Source organism: Lygodium microphyllum, chromosome 26 (genome assembly GCF_053477565.2).
Source record: "Lygodium microphyllum isolate KBCC chromosome 26, Lygodium_microphyllum_v1.1.10, whole genome shotgun sequence".
Taxonomy (NCBI): domain Eukaryota; kingdom Viridiplantae; phylum Streptophyta; class Polypodiopsida; order Schizaeales; family Lygodiaceae; genus Lygodium; species Lygodium microphyllum.
In genome coordinates this window covers 24168565-24186984 of record NC_141160.1, presented here as the reverse complement: position 1 = coordinate 24186984, position 18420 = coordinate 24168565, and the positions used below count along the sequence as shown (strand labels likewise).

The 18420-nt window shown below is 40.9% G+C and overlaps 1 protein-coding gene across 5 annotated transcripts in view; it reads right to left on the bottom strand.

Moving 5' to 3' along the window:
* Positions 1-18420, bottom strand: part of LOC148013056 (DNA/RNA polymerases superfamily protein) — a 50082-nt gene that overhangs the window by 5039 nt on the left and 26623 nt on the right. For 4 of the 5 annotated variants that reach the window (XM_087667673.1, XM_087667674.1, XM_087667671.1 and 1 more), the window contains 2 exons: positions 2154-2245; positions 1955-2066 (listed from right to left, as the gene is read on the bottom strand). In XM_087667673.1, coding sequence (XP_087523799.1) covers positions 1955-2066; positions 2154-2245 — 204 coding nt within the window. The remainder of the gene's footprint in view (positions 1-1954; positions 2067-2153; positions 2246-18420) is intronic. The other variant, XM_087667672.1, reaches the window with a different exon arrangement.

Here is an 18420-nt window from a genome sequence, read left to right as displayed (position 1 = left end):
TGGTCGCCAGGTGGAGAAAGAGAATTTGCAGCCCAAAATGCAGCCTAGAAGGAGACAAAGTGCCTAGTTCAAGGAAACATGAAGACCATGAACTGCAATGTCCTCCGAGTGGGGTGTGAGCAGTAATCGAGAGAAAGAGAGTGACAGAACATCGCAAGGAATGAGTGTGAGATGGATGAAATAAGTGAAGTCGGTCCTATATATATAGAAATAGACTGTCTAGAGTGTCACCCACATAATCTCTCGAGTGGCATCTCGAATCTCTCAAAAAGTGCTTAGAAAACCTTTTAGGGACTGTAAATGGAAACCAAAAAAAGAAATGGAGGGAGACTGTACTGAATGATGTGGTTTCTCAACAAAAAATTTCTAAACCTATCTAAGTCAAACTATAAGATTATTTGGAACAAAGCTGGCTAACTAAACTTTGCATACCTTTGAGAGGCACAACTAGTACATCAACTCCCTTTGGATGGGATTGATCACAAGTACAACATGTTGGGTAGATATGGTTGCATTCATATTAGAATTAGCCAATTCTAGCCAGCAGTGCCCAATGTAACTTGTACGGTGTGGTCGTGTCGCTACGAGAAGACAGTGTGAAAAAACCTGGAGTGCATCATCATCCGGCTTTCTTATTAATCTAGAGAGTCAATGCCATATTAGTCATTAGTATCAGTGTCCATAGTATGGATGGTTCAAAAATACTAGATTTTTAGACAAGTTTAGCCTATTTTTTATATTTTAGATATTATTTCTTGTAAATATCCTAAAAAGCTAGAAAACTTCTACAATAGGGTGACATGCAAAAAGCAAGTTGCTTTTAGCTAGTTTTGGGAAAGCTCATGCAAAAAGGACTTTCGAAATCGTACGGCGTGCGATCGCAGTTTACAAGCAACAAAGGAGAAGTTGATGTCAGCTCATGATATTGAGAACCTAATGAAGAAACCTAAGTAGAAGCGCCTCAACTAGAAGATTTGTGTCAGAGAAGCATGTGCCATGGTAGCATCAAGAGATGTCTAAAGCTCAGCCTTGGGAGTGGAAACCTCCAGGCCTATCAAAGAAGCATGGCTCAACGAAGAGAGAATATGGAGCCATCATGCAATGGCCAACAAACCATGTCTCCAGCCCAGTCAAGACCAATGCATACTTGCAATGTTAGTCCTTGACTAAAATCAAGCCCAACACGTAGGTACAAGAAGAGACTAAAACTTGCATATCAATGCTTCATATTGAGATGATTTTGTGCTAAGCTAAGAAATGAAACAAAGCTAAGCTAAAGTAAGAGTAGAATATGGCAGCAGATTAAAAAATGAGAGAATGCAGCAGAAGAGAAGGAAGGCGAATGCACCATTGACACCCTCATCCAAACAGCAGCAAACATTGGTAAGAGATGGTTGGAACAGCAGAATGGAGTGGCTTTTGCTAAAGCATGCAAAAACAAAGAGAGATCAAAAAGCCAGTCTCAGTGTGAAGCCCATGGATGCGTGGAAGATCCAGCTAGAAATGCTACACTATACAGCAATGAGAAGGGCAGCACAGCAAGGAAGAAGGCAAGTAGGGGGATCAGTAGAAAGGAGGTGCAGGCAGACAGACAGCATACTACCTGTGAACAGCACTACAATGGAATGTAGCAGAAGGAAGAGGAGAAGTGTACAGGAGAGGAAGGCATACTGACAACATTGGGGGAAGGGCAACAGGCTGCAAGCTAGCTGCCAGACACCAGGCAGTAGGTAAATGGTTAGTCAGGGGGCTTAAGTCCTCGTCCATTCAAAGATATCTCAAGAGATTCAGCTGGATGATGTAGTTTACAGTTATGCAAAACCACCTTCAATGAACACTGTTCACAATACATCCTTAACCTTTGTGCAGCATATAAACAAGCTAGAGTGATACCCAGATATAAAAGCTATAAACGTAATGCCACATACCAAAATTAGGAACTTGATTATCATACCTATCAACCTCAGTGACACGGGCAGCTCTGCCTTCAGTAACTTTCTGGCATGAAAGAATAGATCCTCTTTCTTGTAAACAAAAGATTGCAAAGACAAGGAACGGGTTCGAACCTGTAACACCATAGACCCACAAACATGAAAGTACATACAAGCATAGCCAACAATGTTAGATTGATTAATCTGATTCATAGTGTCAACCTCAAAATCAGTTGTCTTTAGCTTCAAGGTGAGTGTGCGACCCTGCAGTCCCTCTTCCTCCATATCTTTTGCAAGACTCTCAACTAATTCTTCTACAAAACAATGGCAAAAGAAGATAAATTGATACAAAAAAAGGAGCCGGCTATTACATAGTCACATCAAACGCTACTTAATGTTTCCTGCATTATTCTGCCAGCTACCCCCTGTTAATGAAAGAAGACACACTGAGCTACAAAAATGGTCATTCTATTAATGAAAGATTGACCTATAACAAAGGCCTGCATGGCAACAAAAACTCCTCAATGCAGTTACAAAAGCAAAGGATGAAGAGGTGATAATAGGCTAGCTGCTCTAATAGTTTGAAGAAAAGGGATGGTGACCTGTACAACCTCTCAATCCCCCCGCCTCTATCACATTAAAAGAGACCTGGCTGCCAACCTCACCAAAGGCCTTGAGCAGATTTTGTAAGAATATATAAGCTACTTCATAGGTTTTCCTTTCTACTAGGAATTTGCACTTGGAATATGCACTACAGCAAGGCATCACACATCAACATACAGGCAGGAAATTATTTAATCCCATAAATTAAACAGGAAATTTTCAAATTTCTTCTTGTTTTGGCACCATGGAGTATCTCTATCATGTCTCAGAGCTCCACAGCCACAAAATAATTCTATACACCATGCTCAGCAAGATGATGTGAAAAATACGATTGTTTGCTTTAGTGAAATCATGCTTGCTGATTTAGAAGTTAAAAGTGGTCTAAGGGTTTGCTTCCTAAAGATTTCACACCTAGCAATTTCTCTTGAATCTCTATCATGTGTCAGAGCTCAACAGTCGCAAAATAATTCTATACACCATGCACAGAAACATGATGTGAAAAATATAATTGTGAGCTGCAATTAATGCAGCCACCTACCCCAGCCAGATCACCAAGCCCCACATGTGTGAACACAGGCCTGGGCAGCATATAATCGAAATGCACTGACCTAGACAAGTGGCAGCCACTGTGAAAGTTGGGTATGGAGCTCGCGTGCGTAACAAGCAGGTTGTGGCAGATGGAACTCCATTTTGGCGGGAAGAGGGGGAAGAGTGTGTGTGAGCGTACTCTTGCACGTACACCACAGCAGCTAAGAAAAACGTTTCTTTGAATTTGAAACTTACGAAACATTTCTTAAAGTACAAAACATTTGTGAGAGTAAAAAACGTGGGCATTTTTTGTTTTTTTTTTTTTTTGGTGAGTTGGAACCAAAACATGGTTTTTTTGACAAAAACTATTGGGCACTGTTAAACATGATGATGATGATGTGTAATGACTCGTGAGGGCTCAAGATTTTGGATGAGAGATTGATTTTCTTTAGTCTCATTTATGAGTTATTTATGATATATTATGATTCATTCTCAATTTTGACATTTTATCAATTTGTTTTGAAATGAGAATCATGATGTTGCAACTTGACTCGATCCATATTATAGATAGACTATTTACATGTTAATTTCAATTTTCTTTGTATGATATGTATGAATCATAATGTTCGAGTTCTAAACCATAGTATAGCTTGTCCAAAGACTAACTTTGACATCAATAACAAGTCAATAATGGATCATGGATATGTAACGTATAATGTATTAATCTCAATTGACTCTATTATCACTCAAGCTCAATTAGCCATTCTTTGTTTAAGAGAGTTCCATAGAGGTTTAGAACCTCTTTCCCTAATCAAAACTATTAAAAATCCCTATATAAAAAAACCCGCGTTTCTTATTTTACCCCCTCTTGAAAGAAACTTACAAAACATGTTTCTGACGTTTCGTTTCTAAACTTTTCTGACGTTTCTAGCTGCTATGACGTACACATAAACTGAAAGAGAGATTGATAGTGAGATGTGTGTTGAAACCAACCTTCCTTCTCGGATAGGGTGGTAAATAGCTTGATTAAGCACTTAATTACAATAATCAGCAAATGAACATAACTTAAAATGCATAAATTACCTTAATAATCTCGAACATTGGACACCCAATTCGCCCCAAAACTAGTCCCCTTTTGATATTTATTTAACTTGATTGCTAATGGAATGAGTACAAGCTGAGATTTACAATCTCCTTTGCTATTCCAAAAGCCTCTTTGCTATAGCAACAATTAGCAATCAATTTCGGCCAATCGCCCCTTGATTTTTCACCCAGGATTTGCACAAATAGAACCTCTAACTAGCCAAATGCTGCCCCAAATTACAATGAATGGGCTCGCATCTGAATTCCCTAATAATTACATAAATTTCAGGTGCTGAATTTAGTATACAATGTCTTTACCAATTGGCACGGATCCCAAGGTGGCTGTCAAATTCTAATTTCTGCATAATTTTAGGGTTTCAACGGAGAGCTCTCTGCTGTCCACCAAATTTGGCTGAGAAATGCTGAGATCTCCTAAGAATGGGTTGGAGAAGGTGAGAGAAAGCCAAGATGAGAGAAATCTAATTTTCTTCATGAGAAAACCCTAAATTCTGCCTGCTGCCTACTCCAGTTTGCATTTGATGCAATCACCTACTACTGCCAAACACCTCCAAAATGCTATCACCTAATCAACAATGTTGTTGCTGTAACCAGCCTTCCTTCTTGGAATGGGTGGTAATAACCTGATTTAAGAGCTAATTACAGCAATAAATAAATGCACATAAAATGAAATACACACTTTACCATAACATTCTTGGACAGTAGACTCCCTGTTGGCCCCAAAACTGGCGCCCCTTGCGGTATTTCTTTGGCTTCATTCAATTGGAAGGAGTACAACTTGAGATTCTTCAATCTCCTCCTGCTAACCAATTGCTCTTGCTGTCATAAATGACCAGCAAGCCTTTTGGGTCATTTGCCCCTTGATTCATCTAGGACTTATTCTCCAATTTGACCCTTGGCTAGCCAAATGCTGCCCCAAATCAATTTGGGATGGGCTGGCTCCTGAAATCCCTTGATAATCCTCAATTATCAGCTGCTAATTTCAGTCCCTTGAGCCTTCAATCTCTGGCACGGATCCCAAGGTAGCTGCTAAACCCTAATTTCTGCTGTAAATTAGGGTTTACTACAGAAATTACAGATCAGCCCACCAAAAATGGCTGAGAATTATTGAGAATGACTGAGCATAGGCTGAAGCAGATGAGAGAATGCTATAGAGAGAGAAAATTTTGAGATTTGTCGCGAAGAACTGATCAAAATCAGTTGTTGCCCTATTGTACCAGCCCCAAACGGATGCACCGACAACAATAGGAGCATCAGAGACTGTGATCTTCAGGAGAAAGTGCATCAGCAGCAATTGTCAGCTTCCCAAGGTCAAGAATATGCAATCTCCAACACCTCTTCCCAACAGCTCCAAAATGAAAAAAGGAGATTTCCCTCTCCCTTCAGCCCTATTTAGCCTTTCCCCCACTTGCATGGCAAAGTTTTGCTAAGTGGTAGCTTTCTTAATCCATTTTCAGCAATTTCCAGCCATTTAATTAATTTTCAAAATTAATTAATTCTGAAAATTAATTCAACCCTTAATCCATGCCTAGAAAATTGACCATGCCCATCCAAAAATTAATTGGCTAGGCCATTTGCAACCCAAAGTGGTCCCATGCATTAATTGACCCTTGGACAAGCATTAATTCATTAATTAATGCCTAGTCCCTAGTTTCACCACTAACACTTAATGGCCAATTAATGGTCCTAGGGACAAACTGACACCAAAATTCACCTAGAATCTAACAAGTGTAACTTGTTACAACTTTTGCCTTTGACACCCATCTTTTTCACAAGGTTCTTCGGCCTTCAACTGTGAAAAAGTAGTATTACCTCACATGTGCAACACATGTGCATCTTTTAATTGCACATTTGATTAATCCTTTAATCAAATGTCAATTAAACATAAGCAAAGCATCAAATTTTCACGTCCTCGTGACAGTTGCCAACCCCTTGAAGGTGACCCCTTGTTGCCCCCTACTTGCTAGGGCCCCAAAATGGCTGTCAAAAAATGGACAAGCAACTCTCTCTCTCTCTCTCTCTCACTCTCTCTCTCTCTCTCTCTCTTTCTCTCTCCCCCCCAGCTATAAACTAACTGAATGGCTGAGACCAACCCCCAAAAACGTTTTCTCAATTTGCATGGGCATTTTACCAAGCGGTAGTCTTCTAAACCCATTTTTCAGCATTATCCAACCATTTAATTAATTATCAGAATTAAATGATCCTGAAAATAAATTTCAGCTCTTTTGACCCTGCCCAAAATTAAATATGCCCATCCATAGTTAATTTGGCTAAGCCATTTGCAACCTGGAGTGGTCTCCGATCTTTATTAGTCCTTAGACAAACATTAATTAATAAATTGATTAATCCAAGTCCCTAGTGTCACCACCAACACTTATTGGCCAAATAGCTGCTCTAGGGTCAAAATTAACACCAACTAACCCCCAAAGCCCAATTGGTGTAACTTATCACAACTTTTGCCTTTACATCCACTCCATCCTTGAGGTCCTTGGTCTATTACCATGAAATAACTACCATGTGCATCACATGTGCTAAACAACCTTGCACATTTAATTAATTAATTAATCAAAGGTTATCATCAAGATTAAAGCATCTCAAAGTTTCACATCCCCATGACATGTGTGATAAAAGTACAAGTAATAGAACCTAGATATATAGGCCAAGGTATCCACCTATACCTTTGATCCTTATTTAATGCTAAGTGGTGTAAAAGGGTGTTCACACCTAGATACACACGTTTACACAGAATAATATGTGTTTACACACCAAGATAAATAAATCTAATAAGCCCCTCTTCAATTCATAGGTGACTCAACACGTCACACAAGACATATGAAAAAGGGAAAGGAAAGGTCTTACCTTGAAGAGGCAATGTCTAATCTTGTACAATGATTTTGAAAAGGAGATACATAAGTGAGAGAGGTGCAACATGAGAATGACATGACATGGTCTATCAAAAAGCTCAAGGACCTAGAGTAAGACATGGTTCAGAGGTGCGTGTGCGTGGCTCTAATGCTTATCAAAAGCCAGCGTGACTCAAAGACACTAGACACATGACCAGAGGTCAAATGCATCGGTATAGCTTTTGGGATCAACTCAAGGGTCACACACAAAGTGGTTACAATCCCCCCCTAAAATATAACCTCTTTGTGAATCCGAAGAAAAGAAAATAAAAAGAACTATAATACAACTCGTTTTGGATTAAAATCCAAACAAAGGACTCCACACAATTATTTAATAAGTGATGGAAAGGTCTTACCACATGCAAGAGCATGGCCAATGTGTAATTCCAACCACATATTGTTATTTTTATTTTGAAATTTTATCGAGAAGAAAATCACCCCCCCTCGACGTTGATGTCAAGGATACGCGAACAATATTGATCACTTGCGATGGCATCACCAAACATTGGATACTTAGCAGGTCATTTTTCACCCAATATTGAAGGTGCAAGTACTCAAGAGGTCTTCAACATATCGTCATGGGCCCCATTTCAATGTAGATAGGTGCCAATATGAAAAGCCCCAACATTCAAAGAAGAAATTTTGAGAAATCATGCTCATATTTTAAAAGCCCCAAATTTTGTTCGTGAAATTTAAAAATTTTTCAATCACATTTGAAAATCCCCAAATTTTGGTGAAGAAATGTGAGAAAGCACGCTCAAATTTGAAAAGCCCCAATTTCGTCTGAACAATCCCCTACGAAGCATAGGTTTCAGCTGAATTTAATTAAAGTTTAAATGAATCTTTTAATTTTTGAGCTTATCTTTGGATTACAAGCTCTCCCTGTGATGGGATAAATCTAACATGACAAATTGACGTCAGCCTAGGAGCCGCTTGTTGAGGGCGCACATGTCGAGGTAGATTGGCATGCCGAGACCAAGACACAAGGCACACAAGCAGACAAGGGGAGACGTGTCAAGTAGTCAACACAATGGAACAAGCCACATGGGACAAGTCGATAGGTAGTCATGACAAGTTTCTAGTGTGCCAAATGGGGCAAGTTGCTGAAAGCAATAATGATGGTGCATTTGGATGCCACATGTCCCTGCACTACCATTAACAATGACTCCATCAAACCTAGATCACCCAAGAAGTCTAGGTTGGCAAGTCCTGCACTCTTTAGCAATGGACAAACAGTAAATTTTAAGTATCTCCTAAGGCCTCAATAAATTATGATTCTATTTACAAACAACTAAAGGGTCTAGTTAGATGCGAGAGAAAATATTTGTGATCCAAAACTAAGAACCCTTTGGTAAGAGTCATCATGCATGGGCTAAGTCAAAAGTGACCGTAAGGAAGAATTGAGAAAATAAGAAAATTTGGTGGATTTAAGTAATACAAACCCTAGAAAACACTAATCTAGAGAAAACTGCAAGCCTTTCTACATGAATATTCAGGACAAGAGCTGATCAATTGTGATTGTGTAAGTGGTCTATTAGAACTCGAGCTAACACTTATTTTAGGGGCCAAATGTGTGACTTTGCAACGACAAAGGGGTCAAAACTTGACTACCCCTTGTTTCACACTCTCTTTGAACCAAGTGCAATGTTAGCCACTCTCATCTTTAATTGGTTGCAAAGTAACCCTTCTTGGATAAGCATGAGATTATTCTTAACTAATCGCGTAGATATAGTGATACTCAAGTCAATCCTTTTGGGATGAGGCCTTGACATTTCACAACAAGGTTTAGTGGAAACAGTGGTGCCAAAACAACACGATAATTGAAGGTTCTTGGACTTGGTAAACATTTAAGGAAGTGGTGTGGAAAATTTCCATTGCATCAATAAAGATGAATGAATTCTTCAGCCCATGGCAACTAAACTACTCCTAAAAGCATGTTACTCCCAATTTGTTACTCTCATGAAGTATGTGTTAGCAGACGTGTTAGCAGTCATTTGTGACTCACATAGTCATCTCCTACCTCTAAGCCTTAGTCCTAAGTCAAACAAGGACATTAGGAGCTTTGACATTCTGTCTATCTACCATTTCATGTGTTTTGATGAAGGGGGCAGCCCTCTCTAGAGCATGCACTAAGAGCTTTGACATTATATAGGTCTTTCATTTCATGTATTTTGATGAAGAAGGAAGCCCTTTCTAGAGCATGCATTATAGTGTGTTTCTTACTCAGTTGCTTTTATTGTGTAGCTCAGGGTTGTTTTCCAGCCTTTGCATTTCTTTTTCAATGGTTGGAGGGTGTATTTACACCAGTTTGATGCACAACCAGCCCATGTAGTTGGCAACAGCAATTTCTCATCATTTTGCAGATTTCAGCACACTCTTAACTTCCCATCTATGGAGGATATGTTAGTTCGAGCTCCTATCCACAACTGGCACCTGCTTCCAGTTCTGCACCTGTATTTACTGCCCAGCCTGGTCATACAATCTACCACATCATCATTACAACTGCATTTTGCTGCAACAGCTGTCACCTAACCAATGTGGACTATTTCTACCTGCTGCTCACTGTTTGTGCTGTCTAGCTTCATTTGGCACTTATTCACACTCTTCAGCTCATACTCTTTGGCCTCATCCTAAAGACATGGAAGTTTGAGGTTCAGTATTCACCTTTTGCATTGAGCATTGTATTTATTCATCATTCATTAGGTTCATTGTCTCTGAGTTACCTTAACCCTGACTGTGTTCTTTATTAGCTTGTGCTTAGTCATACAATTGTGTTTATTATCTATAGATGAGTATTTTTTTACATGGTATCAAAGCTAGGTACTCTCAAAAGAAACCTAGGCTTTTGATCAAAGAGTTTGTCATCAAAAACAAGTTCACAAAGGGAAAATGACTTCGAACACTTCCACACCACTTGAATCTCTTGAACCCTCTATACAAAGGCCCAAGCAAGAGTGTGTTAGTGTGCCTTATTTCATATATGTCAGTCTGTCATCTCCCGGTTGTGAGCTCTTGTCATAGTCTAACAAAGATATTGGAGCTCAATTTAATGCATTTAATGGACAAAAGGAACCGACCATGTTTCCCACAACAACATCAATCACTAATCTATTTGGGCTCCCACCCATTCCTCCTTCATCTTTCGCTGCACCTTCCTTCCCGCTTTCATTAAGTGCGCCACATTTAACACCAAAAACCACATCGAGGGATACTGCACACTCAAGCACAACCTTTAGGACCTCTACATACCCATTTCCAAGTGGTGTACCTATGATGGAGACTAGACCTCCCACAAACACACTTTTGATCTATCCCTCTGAGAGTGCATCCTAAATATACTCTAGTGCGGATCATTTGGTACCACAGTTTGCCTCTATGGCATTACGTAGTGGACCATTCGGTCATTATGTTGTGTCCTAGCCGTCATTATGTTGTGTCCTAGCCGACATTTGGACAAGGCTACCGTGTCCCAATGCCTCTACTTCCATCTACAATACCATATGAAACTATGATAATTTCAATATCTCCGCATCAATCCATACTTCTTGGACATCAGCAGCCCATTTCTGCCTAACCCTTCCTCCTCCTTGTCCACCACCACCACCCCCATCTTATCCTACACCCTACTCCACCTATCCATCTTCACAAACACCTCATGGTTCTCGCTCCCCATCCACCAAGCATGCTTTTAATGACAAGACTCGCTTCAACAGGTCAAACTACACCACCTGGTTTAACTTGATGAGGCATGTCTTAGACTCTCAAAACCTATGGGATTTAGTACAAGGGTTGCAACACCAACTTGATCCCACACTTGTTCCATATGACGTCGTCTACTCATGGAAGGCTCATAATACCTCTGCTATTATCGAGCTTATGCAGGCCTTATTGCCTGAGTTTCTTTCTCAACTTTAACATTTTGATTTAGCATCCAACTCTTGAGCATTGGGCACACTTGATTAACCACTATGCAGCTCGAGATAGGACCCGTCGCATCAATTGGATCATGAGCTCCAAAATTTTTAAATCACGGACAAGGATGACTTGAAATTCAAGTTATCTAAGTATTGGCATCTCCTTGTTGAGTTCTCAACTAGGGCCCCTAAGTACTCTAATGATCAAGTTACAGTATTCCTTAACAAGCTGCCAAGAAACATTTTCATTTTGTGCAACATGTGATTTTGGATCATGAGCTCCAAAATTTTTAAATCACGGACAAGGATGACTTGAAATTCAAGTTATCTAAGTATTGGCATCTCCTTGTTGAGTTCTCAACTAGGGCCCCTAAGTTCTCTAATGATCAAGTTACCGTATTCCTTAACAAGCTGCCAAGAAACATTTTCATTTTGTGCAACATGTGATTTCACAGCCTCAAATGCCCACCTTTTATAAGTTTGAGTGTCAACTATTGCATTATGCATGGTTGTTTAATCAATTTCATAAACATCCTCAACAAAGAGGGCCTTCATTGCATATTCTCAGAAGGAGCAGCAAAGCAAAGGCAAACAAAATTCCAATCAAAATCAAAATCAAAACAGGGCTTGTGAATCCCAAGGAACCACTCAATCAACTCTCAATCCTGGATGGCAAAATGTACCTAAGAAGAATAGGTATTGTCAACATTGTCAAAAAATTGGCCATTATGATGACAAGTGTTGATCTAAGACAAAAAATACACAGTCAAATTCCAAGAATCAAACCTCCGCACCCCAATCAGGTAACCCCAACAGGGGAGCAAAGTGGTGGCAACCCCCAACAGGGGCAATGGTGAGGCCAAACCCATACTGCTACCGGTCAACCATCATAATCAATGAACTTCTCAACTCTAGAGGGTTTATCTGACTAGTTTGCAAAGCACAAATCATCTCATTAGAGACATCAGATGCAAGTCTCATTCACATCTGCGAGTTGTCTCCCGATGAAGTAACAGTAAAGCCACTCATCACATGACTCCTATAGAGGACATTTTCATTTCTCGAGCCCTTGCAGTCAAGAAAGTTTGCATACGAAATAACTCCTCGATCAAGATTCATGCCCAGCGTCATGCATTAATTTTGTCATTGAACAAGGTCTAGATTTGGCTTCACTAGATGATGTGTATCATGTTCCCCAACTTGGGGTGAACTTGTTGTCTCTTTCGCAACTTTGTCAATTGGGGTGAGCAATTTTCTTCACATCAACCATAGTCAAGGTCCTATGCTCTCAGACTAGTTTAGTGATTGCTAGAGGCAAGGCACAACCTAATGGCCTTTACCACATGACCCATTTTCTTATCGAGCCGACTAATTCGGAGTTCCATCGCTTCCAAGTCCTAGCCACCAAATAGGAGTCTACAAACTCTGAGCGTCTCTAGCATTTTCACTTAGGACATCTTGGTTACGACTTTCTTTATGAGCCGTCACGTCAAGAGATGGTTAAGGGCCTTCCCCGCCTAAAACTATCTCAAGAGCTTTGCAAAGCATGTTAGCTAGGTAAGCAACATCGTACACCCTTCCCTCAACAATCTACCACCCGTGCTCAGGAAACTCTTGGACTCATTCATGTAGATCTTTGTGGTCCTGCATCCACTACTGCATCCACTACCGCCTCGAATGGCACGGTGTACTTCTTTTAAATAGTTGATAATTTCTCTAGGTACATGTGGGTGTCTTTGGGTTGAGGCTATCAACACTTCAGTGTACATCCTTAACCAATGTCTATGATTGCAACGGTCCCTAAAAAGACTCCGTACAAGGCATTTTTTGACTCTCAACCTGTTGTTTCTCACTTCAAAGTCTTCGATGGTCATGCTTATACACGCACCCTTGATGACAAGATAGGAAAGCTCACCCCTTCAGCCAATCTCTTGATCTTTGTGAGTTATTCTTCCAAAGTGAAAGCCTACTGTTTCTTCAATCCTTGAATGAACAAGGTGATCATTAGGAGGAATGTCATCTTTGATGAGAGGGACATCATGCAGTCTTCTACACCAAACTTTGTGTCCTCACCTCCCCTCACATCACATGAGATCGTGCCTTTAGAGCCGGGTCTATTGCCCACTCCTATCCTTCTTGCAGACACTTCAGCTCCCAAGCCCCCTTTGCGAGACCTATTATCTCACCGGTACAAGCAAACCATACGAGATTCAAGGATCCTTCCATCGAATTCCACTCCAAAGGGCCCTAGAAGGTCTCCTCGGCTCGCCCCTTGAGGCTTCCTATGTATCGTTGTTCACAGCTGATTACACTATACATTCTGATCTAGACAGGTTGCAAGAGGCTCTCAGGACCCTCCCCTCTGTGGCGTGAGGCCATGGAAAAGGAACTAGATAGTATTGGCCAAAATAGAACTTGGACCTTGGTAGATCATCCTCATCACAAGCCAATCATCCAAACGAAGTGGATCTTTAGGACCAAGCTACTAGCTGACAGTACTTTAAGCAAATACAAGGCTCACCTTGTAGTGCAAGGTTATAGGCAAAAGCATGGCATTGACTAAAGAAACCTTCGCACCTACCGCTCGGTTGACATCATTTCGTCTATTGATTACACTCGCCACTCACCATGGTTGACCAATCTATCACATGGACGTCAAAAGTGCCTCTCTAAAAGATTATTTGAAGGAGGAAGCCTATGTGGAGTAGCCTCCTGCCGACTTTTCTTCTATTGACCGGAACGATAAGGTATTTTGCTTACGGAAAGCTCTTTATGGGCTGAAACAAGCGTTGAGGTCTTGGTATCACAAGATGGATGAGTTCTCACAAACTCATGGATCCATTCTACCCCCTATGATCCAAATCTATGTGTATGCACCACATGTGCAAGGGTCAACTTTATCTTGCTGTACATTAATGACATACTTCTCATTGGCTCATATTCTATGGTCATAGCAGAAATCAAGGCAAAGCTTTGCGCTACATTTGAGATGACTGACTTAGGTTTGTTCTCTTATTTTTTGGGGATGGAGATTGTTTGATCCGAGGGAAGTATCTTTCTGTTACAACAGAAGTACATTGCACTGCTCAGACATAGCTAGTGACCACGCCTCTCTTGATCCCACTATCCATCTGCATAAGGATACCTCAGGTCAACCTTTCGACGCTCACACCTAACACTCTATTGTAGGAAAGCTACTTTGATGATACATACTAGGCTAGATATTGCATACTTAGTTAGTTTGCTAGTCAATATTTAATGCACCTAGGATGTTTCATTGGGTTGCTTGTCTTTGTATGCGAAGATATTTAAGATGTACTTATAATTATGGACTAACTTATAGCCATGGTTTATGCTTGCAAGGGTACACTAATTCTGAAAACGTAGGAGATCCTAACACCCAGCATTCCCATGGCAGCTACATCTTTACCTTGGATACGCCACCCATCTCTTGGGTTCGCCATAAGCAAGAGACAGTGGCCGCTTCCATGGTCAAGGTCAAGTATCAGGCTCTCTTCGATGGTACCACTAAGGCCATCTATATGAGGAACTTGCTAGCTGCACTTTAGTTTCCTTGTGAGACACCTACCATTGTCTACAATAACAACCGGGGTGCCATTGCCCTTGCAGACAACCCAATCATCACACCTCGGACACAGCACGTGGCAGTTCACTTCCACTTCACCAAAGAGCAGGTTGAGCTAGGCACTATTTGTTAGCCTACTTGTATTAGTCATGTTAGTCCATCATCTCCTGGTTGTGAGCTCTTATCAGAGTCTAACACAGGCATAGGAGCTAAGCAGTTCAAGCACATTTTCTTTATTTGTTGCCTTCATGTGTGCATTCCTAGGCCAGTTGCTACTTTCCACAATCTTCCTACACCTACCAGACATTGTTATTGCCATTTGGATTTTTCCAAGGTGTTCCCTAGTTTTTCTAGCATTTTTCTTTAGTGACCAAAATTTATTCTTCATCGGCCAGCATTTATGGCCTCCTTTGAATTAGGTTGGCCAGCTTTTTGGTGTTTTGGCTATAGCCAGCCTCCCCACTTGGCAAACATACACTCTCTTTAGTCTTCAATCTTCTCTTTGCAAGTGCACACTCCGACTTTCCATACTTGATGCTGCCATCATCATCAGTATAATTTGGTGCCCTCACTAACGCTTTAGACTGCGTGCATGGACTGATCATTCCATCATTATTACATCAGCATTCCTCTTCAATCAATACAATATTCCTCCCTCATCTTCTGCTCCCTCTCTTTCTCTGTCTTTTTGCTTCTCTCTATGTTCATGTTTCTCTTTCGTTGCGCACTCTCACTTTGTATCATCGCCTAAGTGAGGACACAATCTGGAGATTTCTTTCAAAAGAGCAAGTTTTCATCACAGAAGAGAAGCAGCCCAAATTTCCAAAACACAAATCTTCAGCCTATGTTTACTGCCCAAACAAGTAGTCCGTTGGCCATTTGCACCCCCACGCAGCCACGTGATAGTCTACAAAGACTAGGTGGCAACATTCTGGCATCAGAAAGCCCCAACTTTTGCGTTTTGCTCAAAACACAAATTTTTGTTTTCACAACTACTTCATGGTCCAAGCGACAATTGTTTGCTGCAAGCGACTGCTCCTTGAGCCTTGGCAACAGTTTCTTGCTATGGACAATGCTTTTTGTATAGGCAACAACTTCATGGTGGCAGGCAACAGTTGTTTCTCTATTAAACACAGGCTTCTAGGTGATTGCAGGTTCGAAGATGTCTTTCCAATTCACGAGCTTTGATGACTCAAAGAAGGAGCTTCTTTCCAAATACTCTTCTAAGCGGAGATACAATTATCGCGATTATAGTCGCCATGAGGAGTCTCCCATTCACACACGTCTCCCTTCTATTTATCTTTCATAGAAGGCTATGTCCTCAGTGAAGATATGGTCCTTGATACCTTCAGTACAGCTGCTTGTCTTACCTTTGTTATCCAAAGAAGACAAACTCAATGGTTCGAACTATTCGTTATGGTCGTGTAAGGTGGAGTGCATACTCGATGCCTTCGATCTTTGGGCTCTTGTTCCAAATTCCATCCCCCGTCCTAAGGCAGATCCCACAAATGGAACTTCTATGGACCGTACAGCCTCGTGGGATAAGCTCAACTCTCAAGTCCGATCCTTTCTCTTAATGAGTTTGTCGGATTCTATCCTTGTGCATGTTTGCAGATTGAAGACTGCAACAAAGTGTGGAAGAAGCTTGCATCTTTGTATCAACATAAGACGTTTGCCCATAAGATTTCCTTGGAGAAGAAGTTGCAGAAGCTCAATCTTGATGATTCCTCCTCTATGGAGCACATCACGAAGATGGAGGACATAAGAGGTGAGCTTGCCTCTCTTCGTCGGATGATATCCTCTGAAGACATGGCTATGATCCTTTGACTCAGCTGCCATCTCCTCGGTTTGATGTCTTCTACACCAACCTTACCACAACAAGGACCTGCAAGACGCTCTTGTGGGAGGAGCTTTCACTACTGTCTTGGAGCATGACAAGTGACTCAGTGAGGTTGGAGCCCATGGTTCTGGCTCTGCCAAGGCATTTACTACAAGTACAAGTGGAGAAAAGAAGAAGGCACAAACAAAGGACAAGAAGCAAGAGGGCAAGAAGAATGAGAAGAAGGAGAAGCATCCCAAGTGCCCACACTGTGAGAAGGGTATTTATCCCGAGAAGAAGTGTTTGCAAAAGTACCCCCATTTGAAGCCCAAAGAGAAGGATTCGAAGGTTGCTCCAGCGAGGACAGAGTTTGTCTTTGGGCATATATTTGCCAAGGAGAATATAGCTCTTGCTTCTTCCACTCAGGAGATGCCTTGGTTGAAAAACAATGGGGCCTTTTCTCACATGACCTATAGACAAGATTGGCTTCAAGACCCCGAGTGCCAAAGGGGGTACAGTCACCATTGGTGACAACTCTACCTATCACAACTCTATAGAAACAGAATTTGTATCCTTTTTCATTAATTTGTCTATATAATGATTTATTAAATTTGTTTCCTTTGCACTAATTAGATATAAAGAAAAGTGCATTGGAGCTGGCCACTGATAAGTGGTCACAGGTTATGGTGGACCCACGTGGTGGGTTAGAGAAAAGATAGATCACACTTCCACCTATATGGCCCGATTGGGCACCTGTGACCAGAACTCACGCACATCAGGGTTAAACTCGCACACAGAAAGGATTGATGCCTTGAAGTGTGGGCTAGATCGGCCAGAACAGACAGTTATAATCAACAAGATGGCATGATCATGAAATGCTTGTACAAAGTGCATGTGTGGGCTGAAAGCTTGAAATGCACATTTCTTTGCATAGGAAAGTCACATGAAGATTCTGATACCGTTTTTGTGATGTACACAGAAAAAGCTTTCATATGACACCCATATTGGGGGGTTCCTAAATTTTAGGAGGTCCCTAAATTTTAGGAGCCTCGAATTAGCCTAAAAATGCTAGTCCTAAAAAATAGGGATGTCATTCTAAAAATAGTAAATTCTGTACTCTAACTGTGCTTACTAAATTTGGTTGTTTCTATTATTGATAGTATTCAGCCCAGAAAGGAAGGCCATAGAGAAGAGACAAGTGTCAAGACACTTGTCACACAAGTTTCCAAGTGTCCCACCACTTGTCACATCTCATGACATGTGGCTGGACACTTGTCTTGTGCTACTCCACTTTCCCCTTTTGTACTAGCTCTTCCCTCTCCTATAAATAAAAGCTCGTTTTTCTTCATTCAGCATCATTTTTCTTTGCTGTAAACTCATGTACAGCACCCACAGATAGCCAGAAACTCGCCCCATCCATCCCCATCATCATCCCCCACTTCTCCATTATCAAATTCCTCCATATTCCCTCTTCTATCACTGCTGTTTTACAGGACAACAAGCCTGTAAATTCATTACAGCACCTCCTTCTCGAGCTCTTTCTTCCATTTTAGCAACAAGAAGCAAGCCCTATCCATGTACTACTGATCAACGATGGAGAAAGGCTCATTTCCCCTTTTTCTTCTCTCATACTGTAAAGAAATCAGTTCTTATCATTGCATAATAGATAATGCATATGTGTTTGTACATCTTTGCATGATCTTGTGAGAGTGAGAATTACTTCTCCTCACTCTCAGGTTGATTCTAACTGAGCTCTTCCCTAAGGGACTTGGGTTGAGCAGAAATACATTCCTTCTCGGGGGGGTTGCCCATCTTCAACCCTCAATCTTGTCTCCATTACTTTTACATTTTCATGGCTGAAATTTTGTGAGTAATTTTCATTTTCAGCTTTAAGTGTTCATTCTCTTTTATATTAAGTCTCGAAAACAAGCGAATTTCATAATTGTTAAGCATACTACGTTGTTCGGGGCGTTTACACTACCATTCTCGTTTGAGGAGTGGGGACTCTTTCTCTATTGCCAAACAGGCAATCTTC